General features: G+C 51.2%; 2 protein-coding genes, 1 long non-coding RNA gene and 1 pseudogene across 3 annotated transcripts in view; 1 reads left to right on the forward strand and 3 right to left on the reverse strand.

Annotated features, from left to right (window-relative positions):
- LOC148131770 (uncharacterized) overlaps window positions 1-680 on the forward strand; it is a 45,272-nt gene extending 44,592 nt beyond the window's left edge. Inside the window, exon 5 of the mRNA XM_087953345.1 lies at window positions 502-680. Coding sequence (XP_087809471.1) covers window positions 502-557 — 56 coding nt within the window. The 3' untranslated portion in view covers window positions 558-680. The remainder of the gene's footprint in view (window positions 1-501) is intronic.
- Window positions 1-4,071, reverse strand: part of LOC148131774 (uncharacterized) — a 26,589-nt gene extending 22,518 nt beyond the window's left edge. Inside the window, exons 1-2 of the long non-coding RNA XR_015747127.1 lie at window positions 3,719-4,071; window positions 3,423-3,486 (exon numbers count right to left, since the gene is read on the reverse strand). This is a non-coding gene — a long non-coding RNA (uncharacterized LOC148131774). The remainder of the gene's footprint in view (window positions 1-3,422; window positions 3,487-3,718) is intronic.
- On the reverse strand, window positions 1,656-3,091 carry LOC148131775 (beta-1,3-galactosyltransferase 4-like; annotated as a pseudogene).
- A 2,334-nt stretch (window positions 4,072-6,405) lies between the features above and the next one.
- On the reverse strand, window positions 6,406-9,538 carry LOC113432451 (beta-1,3-galactosyltransferase 4-like). The gene is given in 5 exon segments (XM_087954130.1): window positions 6,406-7,290; window positions 7,292-7,501; window positions 8,208-8,254; window positions 8,485-8,549; window positions 9,393-9,538. Coding segments are annotated over 5 exon segments (1,341 nt in total). The 3' UTR covers window positions 6,406-6,417.
- Between the last annotated feature and the right edge of the window lie 8,693 nt (window positions 9,539-18,231).

Genomic DNA, 18,231 nt, shown 5'->3' on the forward strand with positions numbered 1-18,231 from the left:
GTGAGGAGAGAGAGGGAGAGGAACGAGAGAGAGCAAGAGGGAGAGAGAGATAGGGAGAGGGAGGGAGACAGAGAGGGGATGCCCTGGGAGATTATGGCCTTAAGGACGCCCAATTTAGGGTAGTCCAACGGCTTGTGGACACTGACTTGCAATATCTACCAGCCAGAGCTAACAAAACTTGCTCCCCTCTGATCTTCTGCCAATTTAATAATTATGGACTGAGGATGGCTTCCTATTTTTACACTCTAACCATTCCCAAGTATAGAAGAGCTTTCTCCCTAGCTCGCTTTACCGTCTTGCCCTCAGCACTACTGGATGGGCGATTTAAAAGGCTCCCGATTAACGAGCAGCTATGCCCCTGTGACAGAGCTGAGGTTGTAACTGTGGAGCATGTCCTTTTATATTGCCCTATGTATAACGCAGGCAGATCTAAGTTACTGTCTCTCCTTGAAACAGACCCTTCTAGACCCACTGTTAGTAATTTGTTCTTATATTGTATAGGGCAGTGGCCCCCAACCTTTTTTGTACCACGGCCCGGTACAAAATGTACAAAATGATCCACGGACCGGTACCGGCATCAGCACCCACAACCAAGGCAAGGTGAGTCGAGCGACCGGCCAGCCAACCGTCCCCCGCTTCTCCCCGCCACCTTCAACTCCTCCTTTGTACCTTCTCGCGGTCGATGGGCTTTACGGGCTCTTTCTTAATCACCTCCTGAGTAACGTGAGACTCCACCGCCTTCGGGACGGCTCTTCGTTCGAAGCTGCCCCACCTTCGACGAAACTAAGGTGCGAGGAATCCTTCAGCACCCAAACGCCGCTTTCCAACCGACGACCGACAAGCTCACCCGGAAGCACTTTCTCAAGTGCCGTCGAAACAAGATGGCAGCACCCAAGCAAAATAGGTGTCCCGGTACAAAATAATCCATGGACTGTTCCGGGTCCGGGGCCCAGTGGTTGGGGACCCCTGGTCGAGGGGACGGCTTCTCATACATCACTTCTCAGGTTTCCAAAAAATTTTTATGAGCTGTAACCATCAGAGGAGAACGCTGTAATTCCCGTTCGTCAAGTTCTTGGTGACTACTTGTTCATGACTAATTTTCCCATGTTCTTCTTTTGTTGTACTTGTGTTTTGGTTTGTGACCGCAAATAGAGTATTATTATTACTAAATGCAGATTTGGCAATCCATTCCAGACAGGATATTTTGAAACTCCTTGCAGCAAAACTAAAAAAGGCAGAGCGGAAGGATGAGAAAGCAAGACCCTCACCCAAGATCCAAAACAGGACGGAAGCCATTAAGCCACAATAGGAATTGCCCAGCACCCCTTTCAAAACCCAAGCCCCTTCCTTGCAGTCCAAACTTCAAAGTCACAGAAACCTGGGAAGCTCAGATATACAATAAACCAGAGGTCGACCAGATTAGCTCAGATTTGCATTTCCTCTCTTTTTATTGTTACCGTTATTGTCAGGGTACAACTTGTGTACAATGAGGTTGGCTGAGCCTCCCTTCATGCACCCCTCCCCCCCAACTCAACTCACAGTGAGGACAAAAGTCCCTAACCCACCCCCAATCTTACTACACTACGTGACCTTGTTGCACAACATGCCAGCCTGGCCAGTCTCTCATACTACATTGACCTGAAGTTATATTCCGTTCAGGAGTCTGGCAGCCCTGCAGCCAGCCAGGCCAGGACCTGGCAGCGGGTCAAGCCAAGGAATCGCTGCCAGGCAGTGCAGGAGTGCTCAGCTGCCTCCCACATGGACAGCATTTCAGCAGGCTCCACTTCGTGCACGCTGAGGAGCACCTCCCGGTAGCAGCAGGCATCAGGCGGGTAGTGGGTAGCACCGGCCATATGGTCCAGGTGGCGCGGGGCAATGCCAGCATGGTGGGCGCACAGCGCCACATACACATCCTCCACGGGCAGCAGCGGTAGCAGGCGGGCAGCACCCAGGACAGCAGCAGCGGCTGGGGCAGACAGAACGTAGGCAGAGCCACTGCAGAAGGGCGGGAAGGCAGGCTCCGGGTAGAGCCAGATGGGCACGTAGTGCCGGCTGTAGGGGTTGCGGATGGGTGCACTGTGTGAGTAGACATAGCCCAGATAGGCAGCGGGTGGGCTGGCCAACTGCTCCAGGTGTCGCGCCAGGGCCGGCAGGTTCAGGAAGATGTCATCATCGGTCTTGATCAGGAAGCGGGTGGTGGGACAACGGGTGGTGGCCTAGCCCAGCATTGCCAGTGTCTTCAGGGTTAGGTTTGTGTAGGTGTCGGCAAAGCGCGCCTGCAACAGGTCCCCATGCTCGGCCGCCTCGCGCTCCAGTGCTGCCTGCTGTGCCACATCTCCAGGCAGCCCCACTGTGAAAACCGTGTGCACGCTGTGTCCCCCTGCTACCCTCACACCCCCCCAACTGTGCCGCACACCCGCACGCCGGGCCGCATGCCCAGGTGCACTGGCCACCAGCACCAGTAGCCAGGGGGCGTTCAGGGCACAGGGCGATGGGGAAAGCGGGAAGGCATTGGGGGGAGGCTGGAGCAAAGTGTCTGTGTATTGCTCCCCCACACCGCTCCCCATCCGGGGGTCTAGCGAGAGGGGGTCCTCACGGCGGAGGCTGGCCAGGAAGCTGAGAACCAAGAGGGTTGCCAGGCCGCACAGCAGCCCAAACAAAATCTGGGTTGAGCTGCACCGGGAGCGCTTCCAGCGGGGTGCATAGCAATCATGGGCAGCCGCAGGGTCTGCGGGAGGGTCTGCAAGAGAGAAGGAGACGTCAGGCCTCTGAGCCCATTTTGCCTCCCACACTAAGAAATAGGCCCCATGTGCCACTGCAGGCCAAGGATGGGATGAACCGTCCTCGCCAGCAGCACCTGCGCCCTTCCCAGAGAGCAGCACCTGGCAAGACAGGCCGAGGAGCGGTGCGCCACTTTGGCAATAGTGTGGCTGCAGCCTGGCAGGGGTCCAGACAGACGGCAGCAGTAGGTCTGCAGGCCCACCCAGGCGGCTGTTGTGCTCCGCGGGAGATCATGGATGACCGACCATCTGCCTTCCTGCCACCTGTGGGCAGCCTGCTTCCTGTAGGGCCTGGATTGGACCCTGGGCATGCTTGAAGCAGCGGGACCTTGGACTGCCCCCTAACCACCCTCCTCACGGTGCCACAGGGGCTTCTGGCCAACCCACCATTGAACCCAGCCAGGGTGGGACCATCATCCCTTCCCAGGATGAAACAGCCTCCGGTTCAAACAGGAAGCCCTGCCTGGAGGCAACCAGGGCAGCTGAGACGTTAGGGGAAGGGAGGCTGGCCCCATTTCTCCCTGGCTATGCCCCTGTGGCACCTGTGGGCTGCTAGATGCCCCGAAGGTGCCCCCTCTCCACTGGAAGTGGGGGGAGGAAGAGGAGGAAGGGAGGGCCAGGTGTCCCAGGGCACAGCAATACCTTTGTGGGCTCCGCACTTCAGTCCTCCAGCGAGCAGCAGCAGCAGCAGCAAAAGGCACCGTCTCTGCAGGAGGGGAATCCCCATTCAGGAAAGGAAAGTCAGCCAGGGAGGGATCAAAGGATGTCGAAACAAGAGTAACGGTTCGGATTGCCTAAGGCTTACAAACCTCAGGCAGGAAACTCCAGAGGGGGCTTTTCTCCAAGGGCGGCCAGGCGGAGCCTTGTGCCCATAAGGACCAACGCCATTAACCCCCTCCAGGGATTGCAAAGAGCCAAGAAAGGTTTTGGGTAAATACCTGAGGCATCTTCTCCGCTGGGAACCTTCATTTGGAGCTCCGGCCCAAGCGGGAACTTTCCGTTGCTGCAGAAATGAACAGCGGAGAGTTTCCCTCCCTGCTTCTAGCCAGACTTCTTGGCTGCCCTTTCTGGGGGAGACCCAGCCCCACTGAGGCCGCCCTTCCCTCCCTCCCTCCCTTCCTCCCTTATTCCCAGGTCTTTTGCAGAGGTCCCCGTGTGAGCCATTTCTCCCCTCCCCTCCGTGCAAGCAAGCTCTCCAGCAATGAGGTCCCTGGCTTGGGAGGGGGAGGCCAGCCTTGGGCAGGCAGTGGGGGTCTTGCCCTGAGGGGCCCATGCAGCCCCCCACCCTCCTTCGGACCCTGGTTGAGGCGTCTTTGGGGGAGGGGGCTCTGGATCCAGACCCCACAAATGGCCCTGAGCGGCTGCAGGACTTGCGCCTGGCCGGCCTCCCTTCTCCAGCAGAAACAGTGCGGGGGGAGGGGAGGGGAGGGGAAGGGATGCTTGGCAGTTCTTGGCACTAAAACAATGAAAAGGTTAAAAAGCCCCCCCAGCATAAAATGCCTCCAATCCACCCACAGGAACCCCCGAGACCCCAAAGGCTGAAGGTGGGGCCAGTGTGGGGGAGGCTTTGGGGGACTGAAGTGGAAAGGCAGCCCGGAAGGACCGGCCGGTTAAAACCAGGGCTTGAGTGGCACCTGGGCAGCTGTGGGCCCAAATGGGTCTTGTCCATCCCTGGGTCTGGTTTTGGGTTCAAACGGGGACCAATCTCTCCTGATTGACTTATTTTTGTCCCGTTCCTTTAATGCATAACTCAAGGCAGGGAACATACCACAGTGATCTCCCTTTCTCCTCTTCTTTTCCCCCAACAGCCCTGCGAGGTGGCTTGGGCTGAGACGGAGAGGGAGACTTTCCCAGCGTCAGCTTTCCTGCCTAAGGCAGAACTAGAACTCGCGTCTCCTGGCAATTCCCCCAAAGTCACCCAGCCGGCTTTCGTGCCTACGGGGTGGGGGGGAGAGGCCTGGGTGGTAGAGGACAAACCAACTCTTCTATACAGCCCAGCAAGCCTAAGCCACACCCAGACTCCAAACCATCTTATGGCCCCCTATAAACTGATAGTAGGTTTCGGCTTCCAAACAGCCCCCATTGGCTGACCTGTTCCCATCTCTATTTCAGCCCATAATTACTGACATACTGACAGATCCGCCCCTCGGAAGCTCCATTTTGGCTGGCAATGGGCAGGAGGAATGCAGCAGAGCCTCTGCGGTTGTCTGGAAGGGCAAAAACCTGCCATGGTGCCACAAGATCTGGAGTTTCGGGCCTTGTCCAGAAACGCTAAGAGGGCAATTTACGGCGTAACTCTGAATGTCTGCTAAGGGAACGCTCGTCAACCCGGGGATCCCCTGGACTCCTAAAACAGGGCACTCCAACCTTGGCCACTGTTGGCCTGGAGGACTTCAACTCCCAGAATTCAAAGCTGGCTGGGGAATTCTGGGAGTTGAAGTCCTCCAGGCCAGAAGTGGGCAAGGTTGGAGAGCCCTGCCATAAAATTCAGAATGTGATACATTTAGGCAGAACTTTGACTTCATCAAGGCTGTAATTTGGCAAAGATAATAACCAAAAAAGGACCAGTATGCTTTTTATTGATTTAGATTATATATATGTTTCAGCAGAATCTCATCTGCCATCATCCGGCTTCTGTATTGTGTTCGTCTGTGAGTCAGACTTTTACACTTGTTTCAGTTTTAAATTTGGGGCTAGCCTACTGCTGTGCCAGAATGGTTTTTTCTTCATCCTGATTGGTTGGGAGTCTTGGTCTGTGTTTATTGGTCTTGGAGTTTGCTGTGTTCTGCTTGATTGGTGTTTCTAATATCTTCTGTCCGTTTTGTGGCTCTTTTTGTGTCTTGATTGGCTGGCAACATTGTGTTCCTGTATTGAAGGCTCCATCTTACAGCCTTTGAGGAACCACACCCAATTACAATTTTAGCATTCCCTTAAAGAGACAGTAGTAAATGTCTATCCTGGTTTGTATATTTCCAACCCAACTGTTCGGTGGCTATCAATTCCTAACAAATTGCATGGGGCACTCCGTCAGGAGACGGGGGCAGACCGACCCTCAGTTGCTCTCCTCCTCGTGGGCCCCTGCCTGCCCCTGGGAACCCCAGCTGGGCACAGGGTTCCTGTGGCCCCATCTGGGTGGGAGCGCTGCCATTTGGGACCCAGGAATGGCACCCTCTCCTCCTCGTGCAGGACTTGCTGGATGGCCTCCCGAGGCCCCTGAGGAAGAAGAGGAAGAAGCTGCTGCATCAGAGGCAGGCCGAGGAGGAGAGCCGGCAGGAGTGCCAGGTGGGTCTCTTGGGGAGGGGGCAGGAGGCAGCCCTAGGAAATCTCCCCCCTCCCTCTGAGTCCCCCCTCTTCTTCTGCCCCACAGGTGCTACTTGCCGCCGAGAAGCAACAGGTGGGCCTGGTGTTGGAGTCCCTGCAGGAGCTGCTCCGGGAGAGGCAGCCGGTCTGGGTGGGCTGGCTGGCTGAGCAGGAGGAGAAGATGGAGGCGGAGTGGGAGGTGGCCCTGGCCAAGCTCTCCGGGGAGGCCTTCCGCCTGCAGCAGCTGATGGCCCAGACGGAGAGGAAGTGACCTTGTTGCACAACACACCAGCCTGGCAAGTCTCTCATACTACATTGACCTGAAGTTATTTTCCGTTCAGGAGTCTGGCAGCCCTGCAGCCAGCCAGGCCAGGACCTGGCAGCGGGTCAAGCCAAGGAAGCGCTGCCAGGCGGTGCAGGGGTGCTCGGCTGCCTCCCACATGGACAGCATTTCGGCAGGCTCCACTTCGTGCACGCTGAGGAGCACCTCCCGGTAGCAGCAGGCATCAGGCGGGTAGTGGGTAGCCCCGGCCATATGGTCCAGGTGGCGCGGGGCAATGCCAGCATGGTGGGCGCACAGTGCCACATACACATCCTCCACGGGCAGCAGCGGCAGCAGGCGGGCAGCACCCAGGACAGCAGCAGCGGCTGGGGCAGAGAGAACGTAGGCAGAGCCACTGCAGAAGGGCGGGAAGGCAGGTTCCGGGTAGAGCCAGATGGGCACGTAGTGCCGGCTGTAGGGGTTGCGGATGGGTGCACTGTGTGAGTAGACATAGCCCAGATAGGCAGCAGGTGGGCTGGCCAACTGCTCCAGGTGTCGCGCCAGGGCTGGCAGGTTCAGGAAGACATCATCATCTGTCTTGAGCAGGAAGTGGGCGGTGGGACAACGGGTGGTGGCCCAGCCCAGCATTGCCAGTGTCTTCAGGGTTAGGTTTGTGTAGGTGTCGGCAAAGCGCGCCTGCAACAGGTCCCCATGCTCGGCCGCCTCGCGCTCCAGTGCTGCCTGCTGTGCCACATCTCCAGGCAGCCCCACTGTGAAAACCGTGTGCACACTGTGCCCCCCTGCTATCCTCGCACCCCCCCAACTGCGCCGCACCCCCGCACGCCGGGCCGCATGCCCAGGTGCACTGGCCACCAGCACCAGTAGCCAGGGGGTGTTCAGGGCACAGGGCGATGGGGAAAGCGGGAAGGCATTGGGGGAGGCTGGAGCAAAGTGTCTCTGTATTGCTCCCCACACCGCTCCCCATCCGGGGGGGCAGCGAGAGGGGGTCCTCACGGCAGAGGCTGGCCAGGAAGCTGAGAAACAAGAGCGTTGCCAGGCCACACAGCAGCCCGAACAAAATCTGGGTTGAGCTGCACCAGGAGCGCTTCCAGCGGGGTTGCATGGCACTCATGGGCAGCCGCAGGGGCTGCGGGAGGGTCTGCAAGAGAGAAGGAGATGTCAGGCCTGTGAGCCCATTTTGCCTCCCACACTAAGAAGGAGGCCCCATGTGCCACTGCAGGCCAAGGATGGGATGAACCGGCCTCCCCAGCAGCACCTGCGCCCCTTCCCAGAGAGCAGCACCTGGCAAGACAGGCCGAGAAGCGGTGTGCCACTTTGGCAATAGTGTGGCTGCAGCCTGGCAGGGGTCCATACAGACGGCAGCAGTAGGTCTGCAGGCCCATCCAGGTGGCTGCTGGGCTCCGCTGGAGATCATGGCTGACCGACCATCCGCCTTCCTGCCACCTGTGGGCAGGCTGCTTCCTGTAGGGCCTGGATTGGCCCCTGGGCATGCCTGAAGCAGTGGGACCTTGGACTGCCCCCTAACCACCCTCCTCCCGGTGCCACAGGGGCTTCTGGCCAACCCCCCATTGAACCCAGCCAGGGTGGGCCCATCATCCCTTCCCAGGATGAAACATTTTCAGCCTCCAGTTCAAACAGGAAGCCCTGCCTGGAGGCAACCAGGGCAGCTGAGACGTTAGGGGAGGGGAGGCTGGCCCCGTTTCTCCCTGGCGATGCCCCTGTGGCGCCTGTGGGCCGCCTGATGCCCCGAAGGTGCCCCCTCTCCACTGGAAGTGTGGGGAGGAAGAGGAGGAGGGGAGGGCCAGGTGTCCCAGGGCACAGCAATACCTTTGTGGGCTCCGCACTTCAGTCCTCCAGCGAGCAGCAGCAGCAGCAGCAAAAGGCACCGTCTCTGCAGGAGGGGAATCCCCATGCAGGAAAGGAAAGTCAGCCAGGGAGGGATCAAAGGATGTCGAAACAAGAGTAACAAGAGGAGGAGGACGGATGATGAAGGGGGCTTTTCTCCAAAGGAGGCCAGGCGGAGCCTTGTGCCCAGAAGGAGCAAGGCCATTAACCAGCTGTCTTCAACCCGGCTTCCCCTCCAGGGATTGCAAAGAGCCAAGAAAGGTTTGGGGTAAATACCTGAGGCATCTTCTCCGCTGGGAACCTTCATGTGGAGCTCCGGCCCAAGCGGGAACTTTCCGTTGCTGCAGAAATGAACAGCGGAACGTTTCCCTCCCTGCTTCTAGCCAGACTTCTTGGCTGCCCTTTCTGGGGGAGAGCCAGCCCCACTGAGGCCGCCCTTCCCTCCCTCCCTCCCTTCCTCCCTCCCTCCCAGGCCTTTTGCAGATGTCCCGGTGTGAGCCATTTCTCCCCTCCTCTCCGTGCAAGCAAGCTCTCCAGCAATGAGGTCCCTGGCTCGGGAGGGGGAGGCCAGCCTTGGGCAGGCAGTGGGGGTCCAGTCCTGAGGGGCCCACGTAGCCCCCCACCCTCCTTCGGACCCTGGCTGAGGCCTCTTTGGGGGAGGGGGCTCTGGATCCAGACCCCGCAAAGGGCCCTGAGCGGCTGCAGGACTTGCGCCCGGCCGTCCTCCCTTGTCCAGCAGAAACAGTGCGGGGGGGGGGAGGGGGAGGGGGAGGGGAAGGGATGCACTAAAATGATGAAAAGGTTAAAAAGCCCCCCCCCCACATAAAATGCCTCCAATCCACCCACAGGAACCCTGGAGACCCCAAAGGCTGAAGGTGGGGCCAGTGTGGGGGAGGCTTTGGGGGTGGGTGAAGTGGAAAGGCAGCCTGGAAGGACCAGCCGGTTAAAACCAGGGCTTGAGTGGCACCTGGGCAGCTGTGAGCCCAGGCGGGTCCTGTCCATCCCTGGGTCTGGTTTTGGGTTCAAACGGGAACCAATCTCTCCTGATTTACTACACAGCCTTGTAATTCAGGGGGGACCTTCCCAAGCCCCCACCCCCACCCCGCTTTGGCCAATCCAGCCCCCTCCCCAAGGCCCCTCCACTGCCCCTCCCCATCCTTCCTCAGAGGGGGAGGGCTGCCCACCTGCAGCCTGGGGAAGACGGCGGTGCAGGAGAGCCTCTGCGGTAGTGCTGGCCCAGTTTCTTCTTGCTGGGCTTGAGGTTGCCAAAGAGCTTCCCGCGGCAAATGGGCTGGCTGACACTGGTCCAGTTGGCCCAGAAGTTCTGCATCCAGCTCAGGGTGTTGCTGTAGAGGAGGATGTGTGGGTGGGAGGCCTTTTGGTGGCGGGAGGGGGGGGGCGAGAAGGCAGGCGCTGGTCAACCCTGTCTGGAGTCTCCTGTCCTCCGGAGCAGGGCCCCCCACCCTGGTCCCTTTAAGACTGGGGGACTTCCACTCCCAGAATTCAACTGTCAGACTTTACTGGCTGAGGAATTCTGGGAGTTGGAGTCCCCAAGTCTTAAAGGGGCCAAGCGGGGAGACCCCTGCTCTGTGGCTCTCCCGCTTCTCCCCGAGGGGCCTTTTCTCCCCCAAAGGCAACTTTCTTGGGTTGTTTCTCCTTGAAAATGTTTCTCTCCTCATCCAGGAAGCTCCTTCAGTTCTTCAGAGAGAGAGAGAGAGATGGAGAAAGAAACAGAGAGAAAGAAAGAGAAGAAGCCAAAGGGAAGAAGGGAGGGAAGACGGGAGGGAGGGAGGGAGGGAGGGAGGGAGAAGCAAGGGGAAGTGGGGAAGTGGGCCCCTTTAAGACTGGTGAAGCTGGCTGGAGAATTCTGGGAGTTGAGGTCCCCAAGTCTTAAAGGGGCCAAGGTGGGAGACCCCTGGGTTAGAGAAAGCTGTTCAGAAAAACGGATTCATTTATTTATCTAGAAAAATAATTATTCGTTTAGAAAAGAAATGGGGGGGATTTTAATTATTTTAAAAGTGGTCTGTTTAGCCCATTGTATTTGAGAGCCCCTGCCGGCCCCTTCCCTGGGCCGGGGGTGGGGTGGGATATTACCAGGGGTGGGATCCAATTTTTAAGAACCGGTTCTGTGGGCGTGGCTTAGGTGGTGGACATAGCTTGCTGGTCATGTTATTGGCTGGGTGTGGCCAACTCAATATCACTCACAGCGAGGCACGCATCTCCTCGCCTGACCTCTCATGACTGTGGGGATGGTGCAACAGTCCTAAGTGTGAAAAATGGTCATAAGTCACTTTTTTCAGTGCCGTTGTAACTTTGAACGGTCCCTCCACACAAGCAAAGTACCAGCAAAGGAGGGGGAAAAAACTCCAGAGAGGTTCCTGAGACAGGAAGTCCAGTCCTGCCAAGAATGGAATAAGGGTTAACGGAGAGGCAGTTTCTGTAAGCAACACTGTTGTGCAGGCCGATCGGAAGAAGGCTCGAGAGTCAGTGACTAGTTTTCAGCTCTTTATTAGTCCCAAGATCGACTCCGGGTCCTGAGGATCGGTGGCGGCTTTTATGGAACTGGCCGCGCCGGCCGCGGCCAATGACACCGCTTTGAATCTTCCGCGATCGGTTTCCACCAATCACGGGGATTCGCGGCGGGCCAATCAGTGCGGCTCGCTCGGCCAATCCGATTGCTGCGCGCCCTGGCCAATCAGGGCGCGGTGTTTACAAGAATGTTAATGTACAATACAGAACACCCTTCCCCTCTTGGTATGGTTGTTAGGGTTTGAGGATTAACCCCTAGCAGAGTATTGCAGCAGTAGTCAAGCCAGGCAGCCAAAGGAGAGTGGAAGGGCCCCAGAGTATACACACACTGAATACAAACACTGTTTGTAGTTTAAATAGTTTTTAATCCAGTTAGAGTTTAAGCATTGTCATTCAGTCCATTAAGTCATTCACAGTATTTCCATCCAGTAAGACTCACTAGTATAGTCCAAGTTAAGAGTCCTTGCAATATCTTTATCAGCCGATAAAGATATCTTCTCCTCCTCCGGTTTCACTCTCCAGAGAAACAAACGCTGGATATTCAGTAGAATTACTCAGTAAATCAGCAAACAGTAGCAAACAATAACAGTTCAGTCACAGGCACTCACAGTCAGTAATCACAGTTAGTCGCAGCAGCACACAGTTACAGTAACAGACAGACACAGCCAGCAGTAAACTCACAGTTAGTAATCACAGTTACTAATGCTTCCTTATATTGTAACTTCTAACCGCACCCTTAATCGGCTAATTACCTGCTGCATTTTGCTTAAAGTGATAAGCACTTAAACCATGATATCTAAGTTTTATATATTTATTCACCCAAACCATATTTGGTATCAATGTTATACCTAACATACTCCCCTTTTGGGTGAAATAAATATATAATACCTTTACAATCTAATCCCATATTTTTCACAACTCTCCTGGTGCTTACTGGCACCTTGGGCTTTAGTAAAATTATCAGCTAAATTGTCCTCCGACATACAGTACTCTAGCTGAATCATCTTACTTCTTACAGATTGTCTCACGTTTAGATATCTTAGATCTGTATGCTTGCTCCTTGTTTTTACTCCAATATTTGTGGCCATTTGAATTGCTGCCTGATTATCTTCATGTATAATTATAGGATAATCTACAGTTATACCTATATCAATTAACATTTGTTTATACATTATTAATTCTGTACATAACAAAGATAAACAGGAGAATTCTGCCTCCATAGTAGACAAACTTATATGCTGTTGTCTTATTGACTTCCAGCCTATTAATGTATTACCCAGCATTATGGCTGTTCCTGAAGTCGACTTTCTAGTGTCTCTTTCTGATGCAAAGCTAGCATCTGCATAAGCACTTAAAATTAAATCACCCTTTGGTTCTAAATACAATGAATAATTCATTGTCTTTTAAGATATCTTAATATCCTCTTAGCTGCATTCCAGTGTCTTTCACATGGTGCAGAATTGAATCTAGCCAACTGATTCACGCAGTACGATATATCTGGTCTAGACCAATTACTAATATAACTCAAACTACCAATTAAAGATTGATAAATCACCTTATCAAACTCAGGGCTTTGTACATCAGTGTTGCTAAACTCCTGACTCATTGGAGTCTTAGCTGGCTTACAAAGCTCCATCTTGTAATCTTTTAGCAATTTGCTTATCTTATCTTCCTGAGATATCTTAAAACCTTTCCGTGTTTTCTTTATATTCAAACCGAGATACTTCTTTATCTCCCTAATTGCTTGATCTTTATTCTCTTTCCTAATGATGCTATTATTTTATTTGCTTCATCATTAGTTTCAGTTATCAAAGCAATATCATCTGTGAATAGTAATAATAATGATACTTTCCCATTTGTCTCCCTCTTAAACAGACATGGATCGGCTAAACCAGCTTTAAATCCTATATTGTCTAGTTCCTTTACAATATACTGGTTCCATTCATAGCCTGATTGTTTAAGACCATAGAGGCTTTTCTTTAACAACCAACAATCATTATTATTCTTATTTTCACTTTTAATACCAATAGGTTTTTTTCATATAAATAATATGTTTTAATGGGGCGTGCAAGTAAGCAGTTTCCACATCTAAATGGTTAACTATATAGTTTTTTACTAGCTGCCCACACTAAAGCTGCCCTCAAGGTTGCTGCCTTAAGACTAGGTGCAAACACCTCATCATAGTCATTAGCATTCTGCCTAAAACCTTGGGCTACTAACCTTGCCTTATGGATTAAATTACCATCTTTTATCTGTTTTTACCTTAAATATCCATTTGCAGCCAATGGATTTCTTTCCTACAGGTAATTTGGCATTTTCATACACCTTCATATCTCTTAATGAATTCAGTTCCTTATTCATTGCTGCATACCATTTTTCTTTTTCCTTATTAGGATACTTTTAATTTCTTCAACAGAATTAGGAACTTGATTAATCTGGCATACTGTGTTAGCCTGGTACCTATCAGGCGGTCTAGATACACGTGTAGTTCTTCTGGGAATTACAGGGCTTACAGGAGGACTTTGTTGAACTACTACCTGTTCATCTTCCTCATCCTGTTCAGCTATTGAATCTGTTTCTTCCTTTATGGGCACTATTTCATCCTGTATTTGTCTCTTTACTTTATTTTTAAAGTTACAGGGATAACTAATGGGATTTCTATAGGATTCAATAATTACATCTTTATTGGCATCCTGTTCTAATTTCTCCCATCCTTCATGTTCTAGAAATTGGGCACTAGCACTACATAACACTTTAGATGTGCCTTTCTCCCAAAATCTATATGCCCTATGGTTTGCCTGATAACCAACGAAGAAAAATCTTTTAGCTCTATGTTGCCCTTTTTTTCTGAGTTGTGCAGGAATATGCACCCATGCTGGTGCACCAAATGTGTGCAGGTAACTTAGATCAGGTTTCCTGCCATGCCATCTGGTAAATGGTATTTCACCTGTCGTTGTATTAACAACGTTGTTCAATATGTTATTAGCACACATTGTAGCCTCCCCCCACAAAGAATCAGGTAACCCAGAATCATTTAACATTGTTCTAACCATTGCCTGTAGTGTTTGACCTCTTCTTTCAATAAAAGCGTTATGTTCTGGCCTGTATGGAGCAGACTTCTTATGCTCTATTCCAGCTACCTTAAGTCTGTTCTGGAATTTGTTATTAACAAATTCCGTGCCATTATCTGTCACCAGGGTTATCAGTTGTCGTTTAGACTTTCTTTCAGCAAACCTAAGCCAATTGAAAAATGTTGATATGTTTCAGTTTTGCTTTTCATTAAATAGCAAAACCCATATCTAGAATAATGGTCCATAATGCTCAGTATATATCTAGCACCCCCATACTGGGTTTCTTTGGACCTATTATGTCTGCAAATACTACTTCTAAAGGTTCTTTTGTTTTGAAACCATTTAGCCTATTTGCAGGCAATACCTTGCTCTTATCTTCACAGCAAACATTACAACGCAAATATTTATCACAAGGTTTTAACCTTATTCCTTCAGATAACTCAACTGTACGTTTTAGCATTTTAAAATTTACATGCCCCAAACGCCTATGCAATAAATGGATACATTCTTCATGAGGCTTTATATTATTAAATACAGTTTGAGCCTCCCTTTCTTACTATTATCTAATACATATAATGTTCCATTTAAAGCTGCAGTTACCCTTTTGTTATCTTTTTAATTATGCAATTATTATCCTTAAAAGTAATTACATAACCTAATTTATCTAATACCCTTACTGAAAGCAAATTAAACTTTAGTTGCGGTACATACAACATTTTTATATCCTGGTTTATGTACGGACAACGTGCAAAACCTTGACCTTTCGCTTTCAGGTTCCAGCCATTGGCAAGAGATATATGTTGAGAACTTGTAGACATTTTTATAAATTTTGTCTTATCTCTTGTGATGCAGTGGGATGCGCCACTGTCAACCACCCATAAATTATTCTTCACATCAGAGTTGTTAAACGTGGCTAGTTCAAATGCTTTCTTTGGCTTTTTACATTCTGGCTTTTCTCTTTTTGCAGAACTTTGCCAGATGTCCTCTGCCTCCACAATTAAAACACTTTTTAATTGTGTATGCTGTTGAAGATAAATTCTCTTCTTCCAGGTGCTTTACTTTGCTTTGCTGGTTTCTTTCAAACTTTGAAGATAATTTCTCTTCTTTCTTATCTTCTCTCAGCTCGTCACGCTCACGCCTTCTTCTGGCTTCTTCTAGTAGCCTGCCTGTAATCTCGGTTAATGAGAGGCTTTCTTTTGGCAATACCTCTAACGAAGTCACATAGTCATCATAGCTTTGATCTAATGAAGATAATATTATGTAGACTTGTTGCAGTTCATTAAATATAGCTCTTTTCTTGCAAATCTTGAAAAATGCTCTTCATACAGTTTAAATGAACTAACATATCTCCATTCCTCTGAAGATGCGTTCGAAAAAGCTTCCGTGTAAGATTTATATGTGCTCCTACACTGTCCCGAACATAAATCTTCCTGAGGTTCTCCCAGCAGTTTGCAGCATTTTCTTCTCCACGAATATGGACAAGCTGCTGATCACAGAGAGTCAGTCCTATGATGCATAAAGCCTGCTCATTCTTCAGTTTAAAGTCTTGTAACTTTTCGTTATCATCATCATTAGCAGGATCCCAGCTACTCACATCTGGTGGGTTTGCTATAATGTCCCACAAACCTTCTCTGCGTAGAAGTAAGCTACATTTCATTGACCATGAAACATAGTTTGTTCCATCCAGCCTGGATATCATGGACAGTTGTGACAAATTTACTTGTGCCATTACTCTTCAGATATTTTGACTATTTTAAACTAATTAAAACAGTTTGTTTTTACAGTAATGTGCAACTCACACCAACTCTCTCTGCTATATCCTGGTTAGTTAGACTATGCTGCTGGGCCCATAACCAATGTTAGGGTTTGAGGATTAACCCCTAGCAGAGTATTGCAGCAGTAGTCAAGCCAGGCAGCCAAAGGAGAGTGGAAGGGCCCCAGAGTATACACACACTGAATACAAACACTGTTTGTAGTTTAAATAGTTTTTAATCCAGTTAGAGTTTAAGCATTGTCATTCAGTCCATTAAGTCATTCACAGTATTTCCATCCAGTAAGACTCACTAGTATAGTCCAAGTTAAGAGTCCTTGCAATATCTTTATCAGCCGATAAAGATATCTTCTCCTCCTCCGGTTTCACTCTCCAGAGAAACAAACGCTGGATATTCAGTAGAATTACTCAGTAAATCAGCAAACAGTAGCAAACAATAACAGTTCAGTCACAGGCACTCACAGTCAGTAATCACAGTTAGTCGCAGCAGCACACAGTTACAGTAACAGACAGACACAGCCAGCAGTAAACTCACAGTTAGTAATCACAGTTACTAATGCTTCCTTATATTGTAACTTCTAACCGCACCCTTAATCGGCTAATTACCTGCTGCATTTTGCTTAAAGTGATAAGCACTTAAACCATGATATCTAAGTTTTATATATTTATTCACCCAAACCATATTTGGTATCAATGTTATACCTAACAATGGTCCTACGTGACGTAGTCCTGTAAGTAGGCGAGGCTCTGTACTTACCTACTGGACCTGCGCAGGTTAGTTGATATCTGGCCTTCGGGCGGTTCGGTCGGGTTCTGTGCTGCTCTCTGCCTCGTCGATGGAACCGCCTGGAAGGGTGAGCCAGGCCTTTCGTCGTAGCTTCCCCCCGGTCTACCCGGGCTGGTCGAGCTGCTGGTTTTGCCGCTCCTGCCTGGTCCTTCCGGGCTGGTTGAACTGGCTTGGCTATTTCTCCCAGGCGAGGCTTCGAGCTGGCTGTCTATTTCTGCTTCGGTTGGTGAGTATTCCTGGTTTCTTTCTGGTTGGGGTTGGTTCCCGGGGTTTTCCCTCCCCTCTTGGTTGGTGCTTGGGTGGTTCTTTTCCCTTTCTGGGTTTATGTTTCTGTCTGCTTGCGTGTCGGTTGTGTTTCCCGTGGTCGTTCTCGATCTTATTTGATCGATGTGTCGTTTCCATGCTCGTCCATCGACTGCAGCCGGTATGAGCGGGGACCTGTTGCCTGGGTTATCATTGCCGGTATCCAGAGGGGGTCCCCTCTAAGGTTTTTCGCGTATACTGCGTCTCCTGGTGTGAACATTCAGTGCCTGCTCGATGAGTCGGTGGGTTTTTCGGGGTTGTATGTGGGGTGCAGCCTATCTAGGGGGGATCTTAGTTTCCTCCCCATTAGCAGCTCTGCGGGGCTCTTGTTGGTCATTGTGTTAGGTGTTATGTGTTGGATAAAAAGTAATTTATTTATTTTTTCTTGCATGTCCCCGGTTTCGATTTTCTGGATTGTTTTTTTGGTGAATTGGACCATTCGTTCCTCCCTACCGTTTGCTGCTGGATGTGCCGGCGCTGTCAGGTCATGTTGTATGCCCCGTTCCACTAGGAATTTTTCGAATTCCAGTGCGGTGAACTGTGGGCCATTATCTGACACAATTACATCTGGGCGGCCGTGGGTTGAGAATAGTTTGTTCAGTTCTTTGATGACGGCCTCGGTGGTGGTAGTTCTCATGTCACTTACCTCCAGCCAATTGGAGTAAGCGTCTACCGTTATGAGGAATGTGTGTCCTTTTGTGGGCCCGGTGAAATCTATGTGTATCCTGGACCATGGTCCTCTGGGGGTTTCCCATTCCAGGATTGGGGCGGCGGGTGGGCTTGGCCTGGATTCTTGGCATTGCTTACAGTTTGCCGCCCAGGCTTCGATTTGTTTGTCCATCCCTGGCCACCAGGCGTAGCTTCTGGCCAGGGCTTTTGACCTAACGATGCCCGGGTGCCCCTCGTGTAACAACTCCAGGACCCTTTTTTGTAATTTCTCTGGGATAACAACCCTGTCCCCCCATAGTGTACAACCCTTTTGCGTGAAAAGTTCCGTTTGTCTGTTCCGAAAAGTCCTGAGTGTCTCGTCGTCGTCTTTTTCTGGCCACCCTTTCTCCACCCATTGTAACACCCGCGCCAGACGTTTGTCTTTATTTGTTTCGTGGGCAATGTCTGAGGCAGTTAGGGAGAGGTTGGGTAGGGTCTCTATGCTCAGGGTGGATGCTGTGGGTGCCGGGTCGGCGTCCAGTTCGGGTAGCGGGGTGCGGCTCAAGGCGTCTGCGTGTGTGATTGTCTTACCGGGTCGATGGGTCAGCCAGTAACTGTAGGCGGCGAGGAATTCAGACCACCTTGTCATTCTCGGCCTTGTTTCCTGCCAGGATGCCCAATAGCAGTTTGTGATCGGTGATGATGGTGAATGTCCTGCCGTAGAGGTACTCGTGGGACCTTTTTATGGCGGCAATGATTGCCAGGGCTTCCTTGTCTAGTTGGCTATAGTTCCTTTCCGGCTTTGATAGGGTTCTTGAGTAAAAAGCGATGGGTGCTTCATTTCCGTTCGGAAGTGTCTGGCTGAGGATCGCCCCGATGCTGAACGGTGATGCGTCGCACGTTACTGTTAGCGG

Source organism: Notechis scutatus, chromosome 2 (genome assembly GCF_049901735.1).
Source record: "Notechis scutatus isolate UNSWTSFEM ecotype Mainland chromosome 2, rNotScu1.2, whole genome shotgun sequence".
Classification (NCBI taxonomy): Eukaryota; Metazoa; Chordata; class Lepidosauria; order Squamata; family Elapidae; genus Notechis; species Notechis scutatus.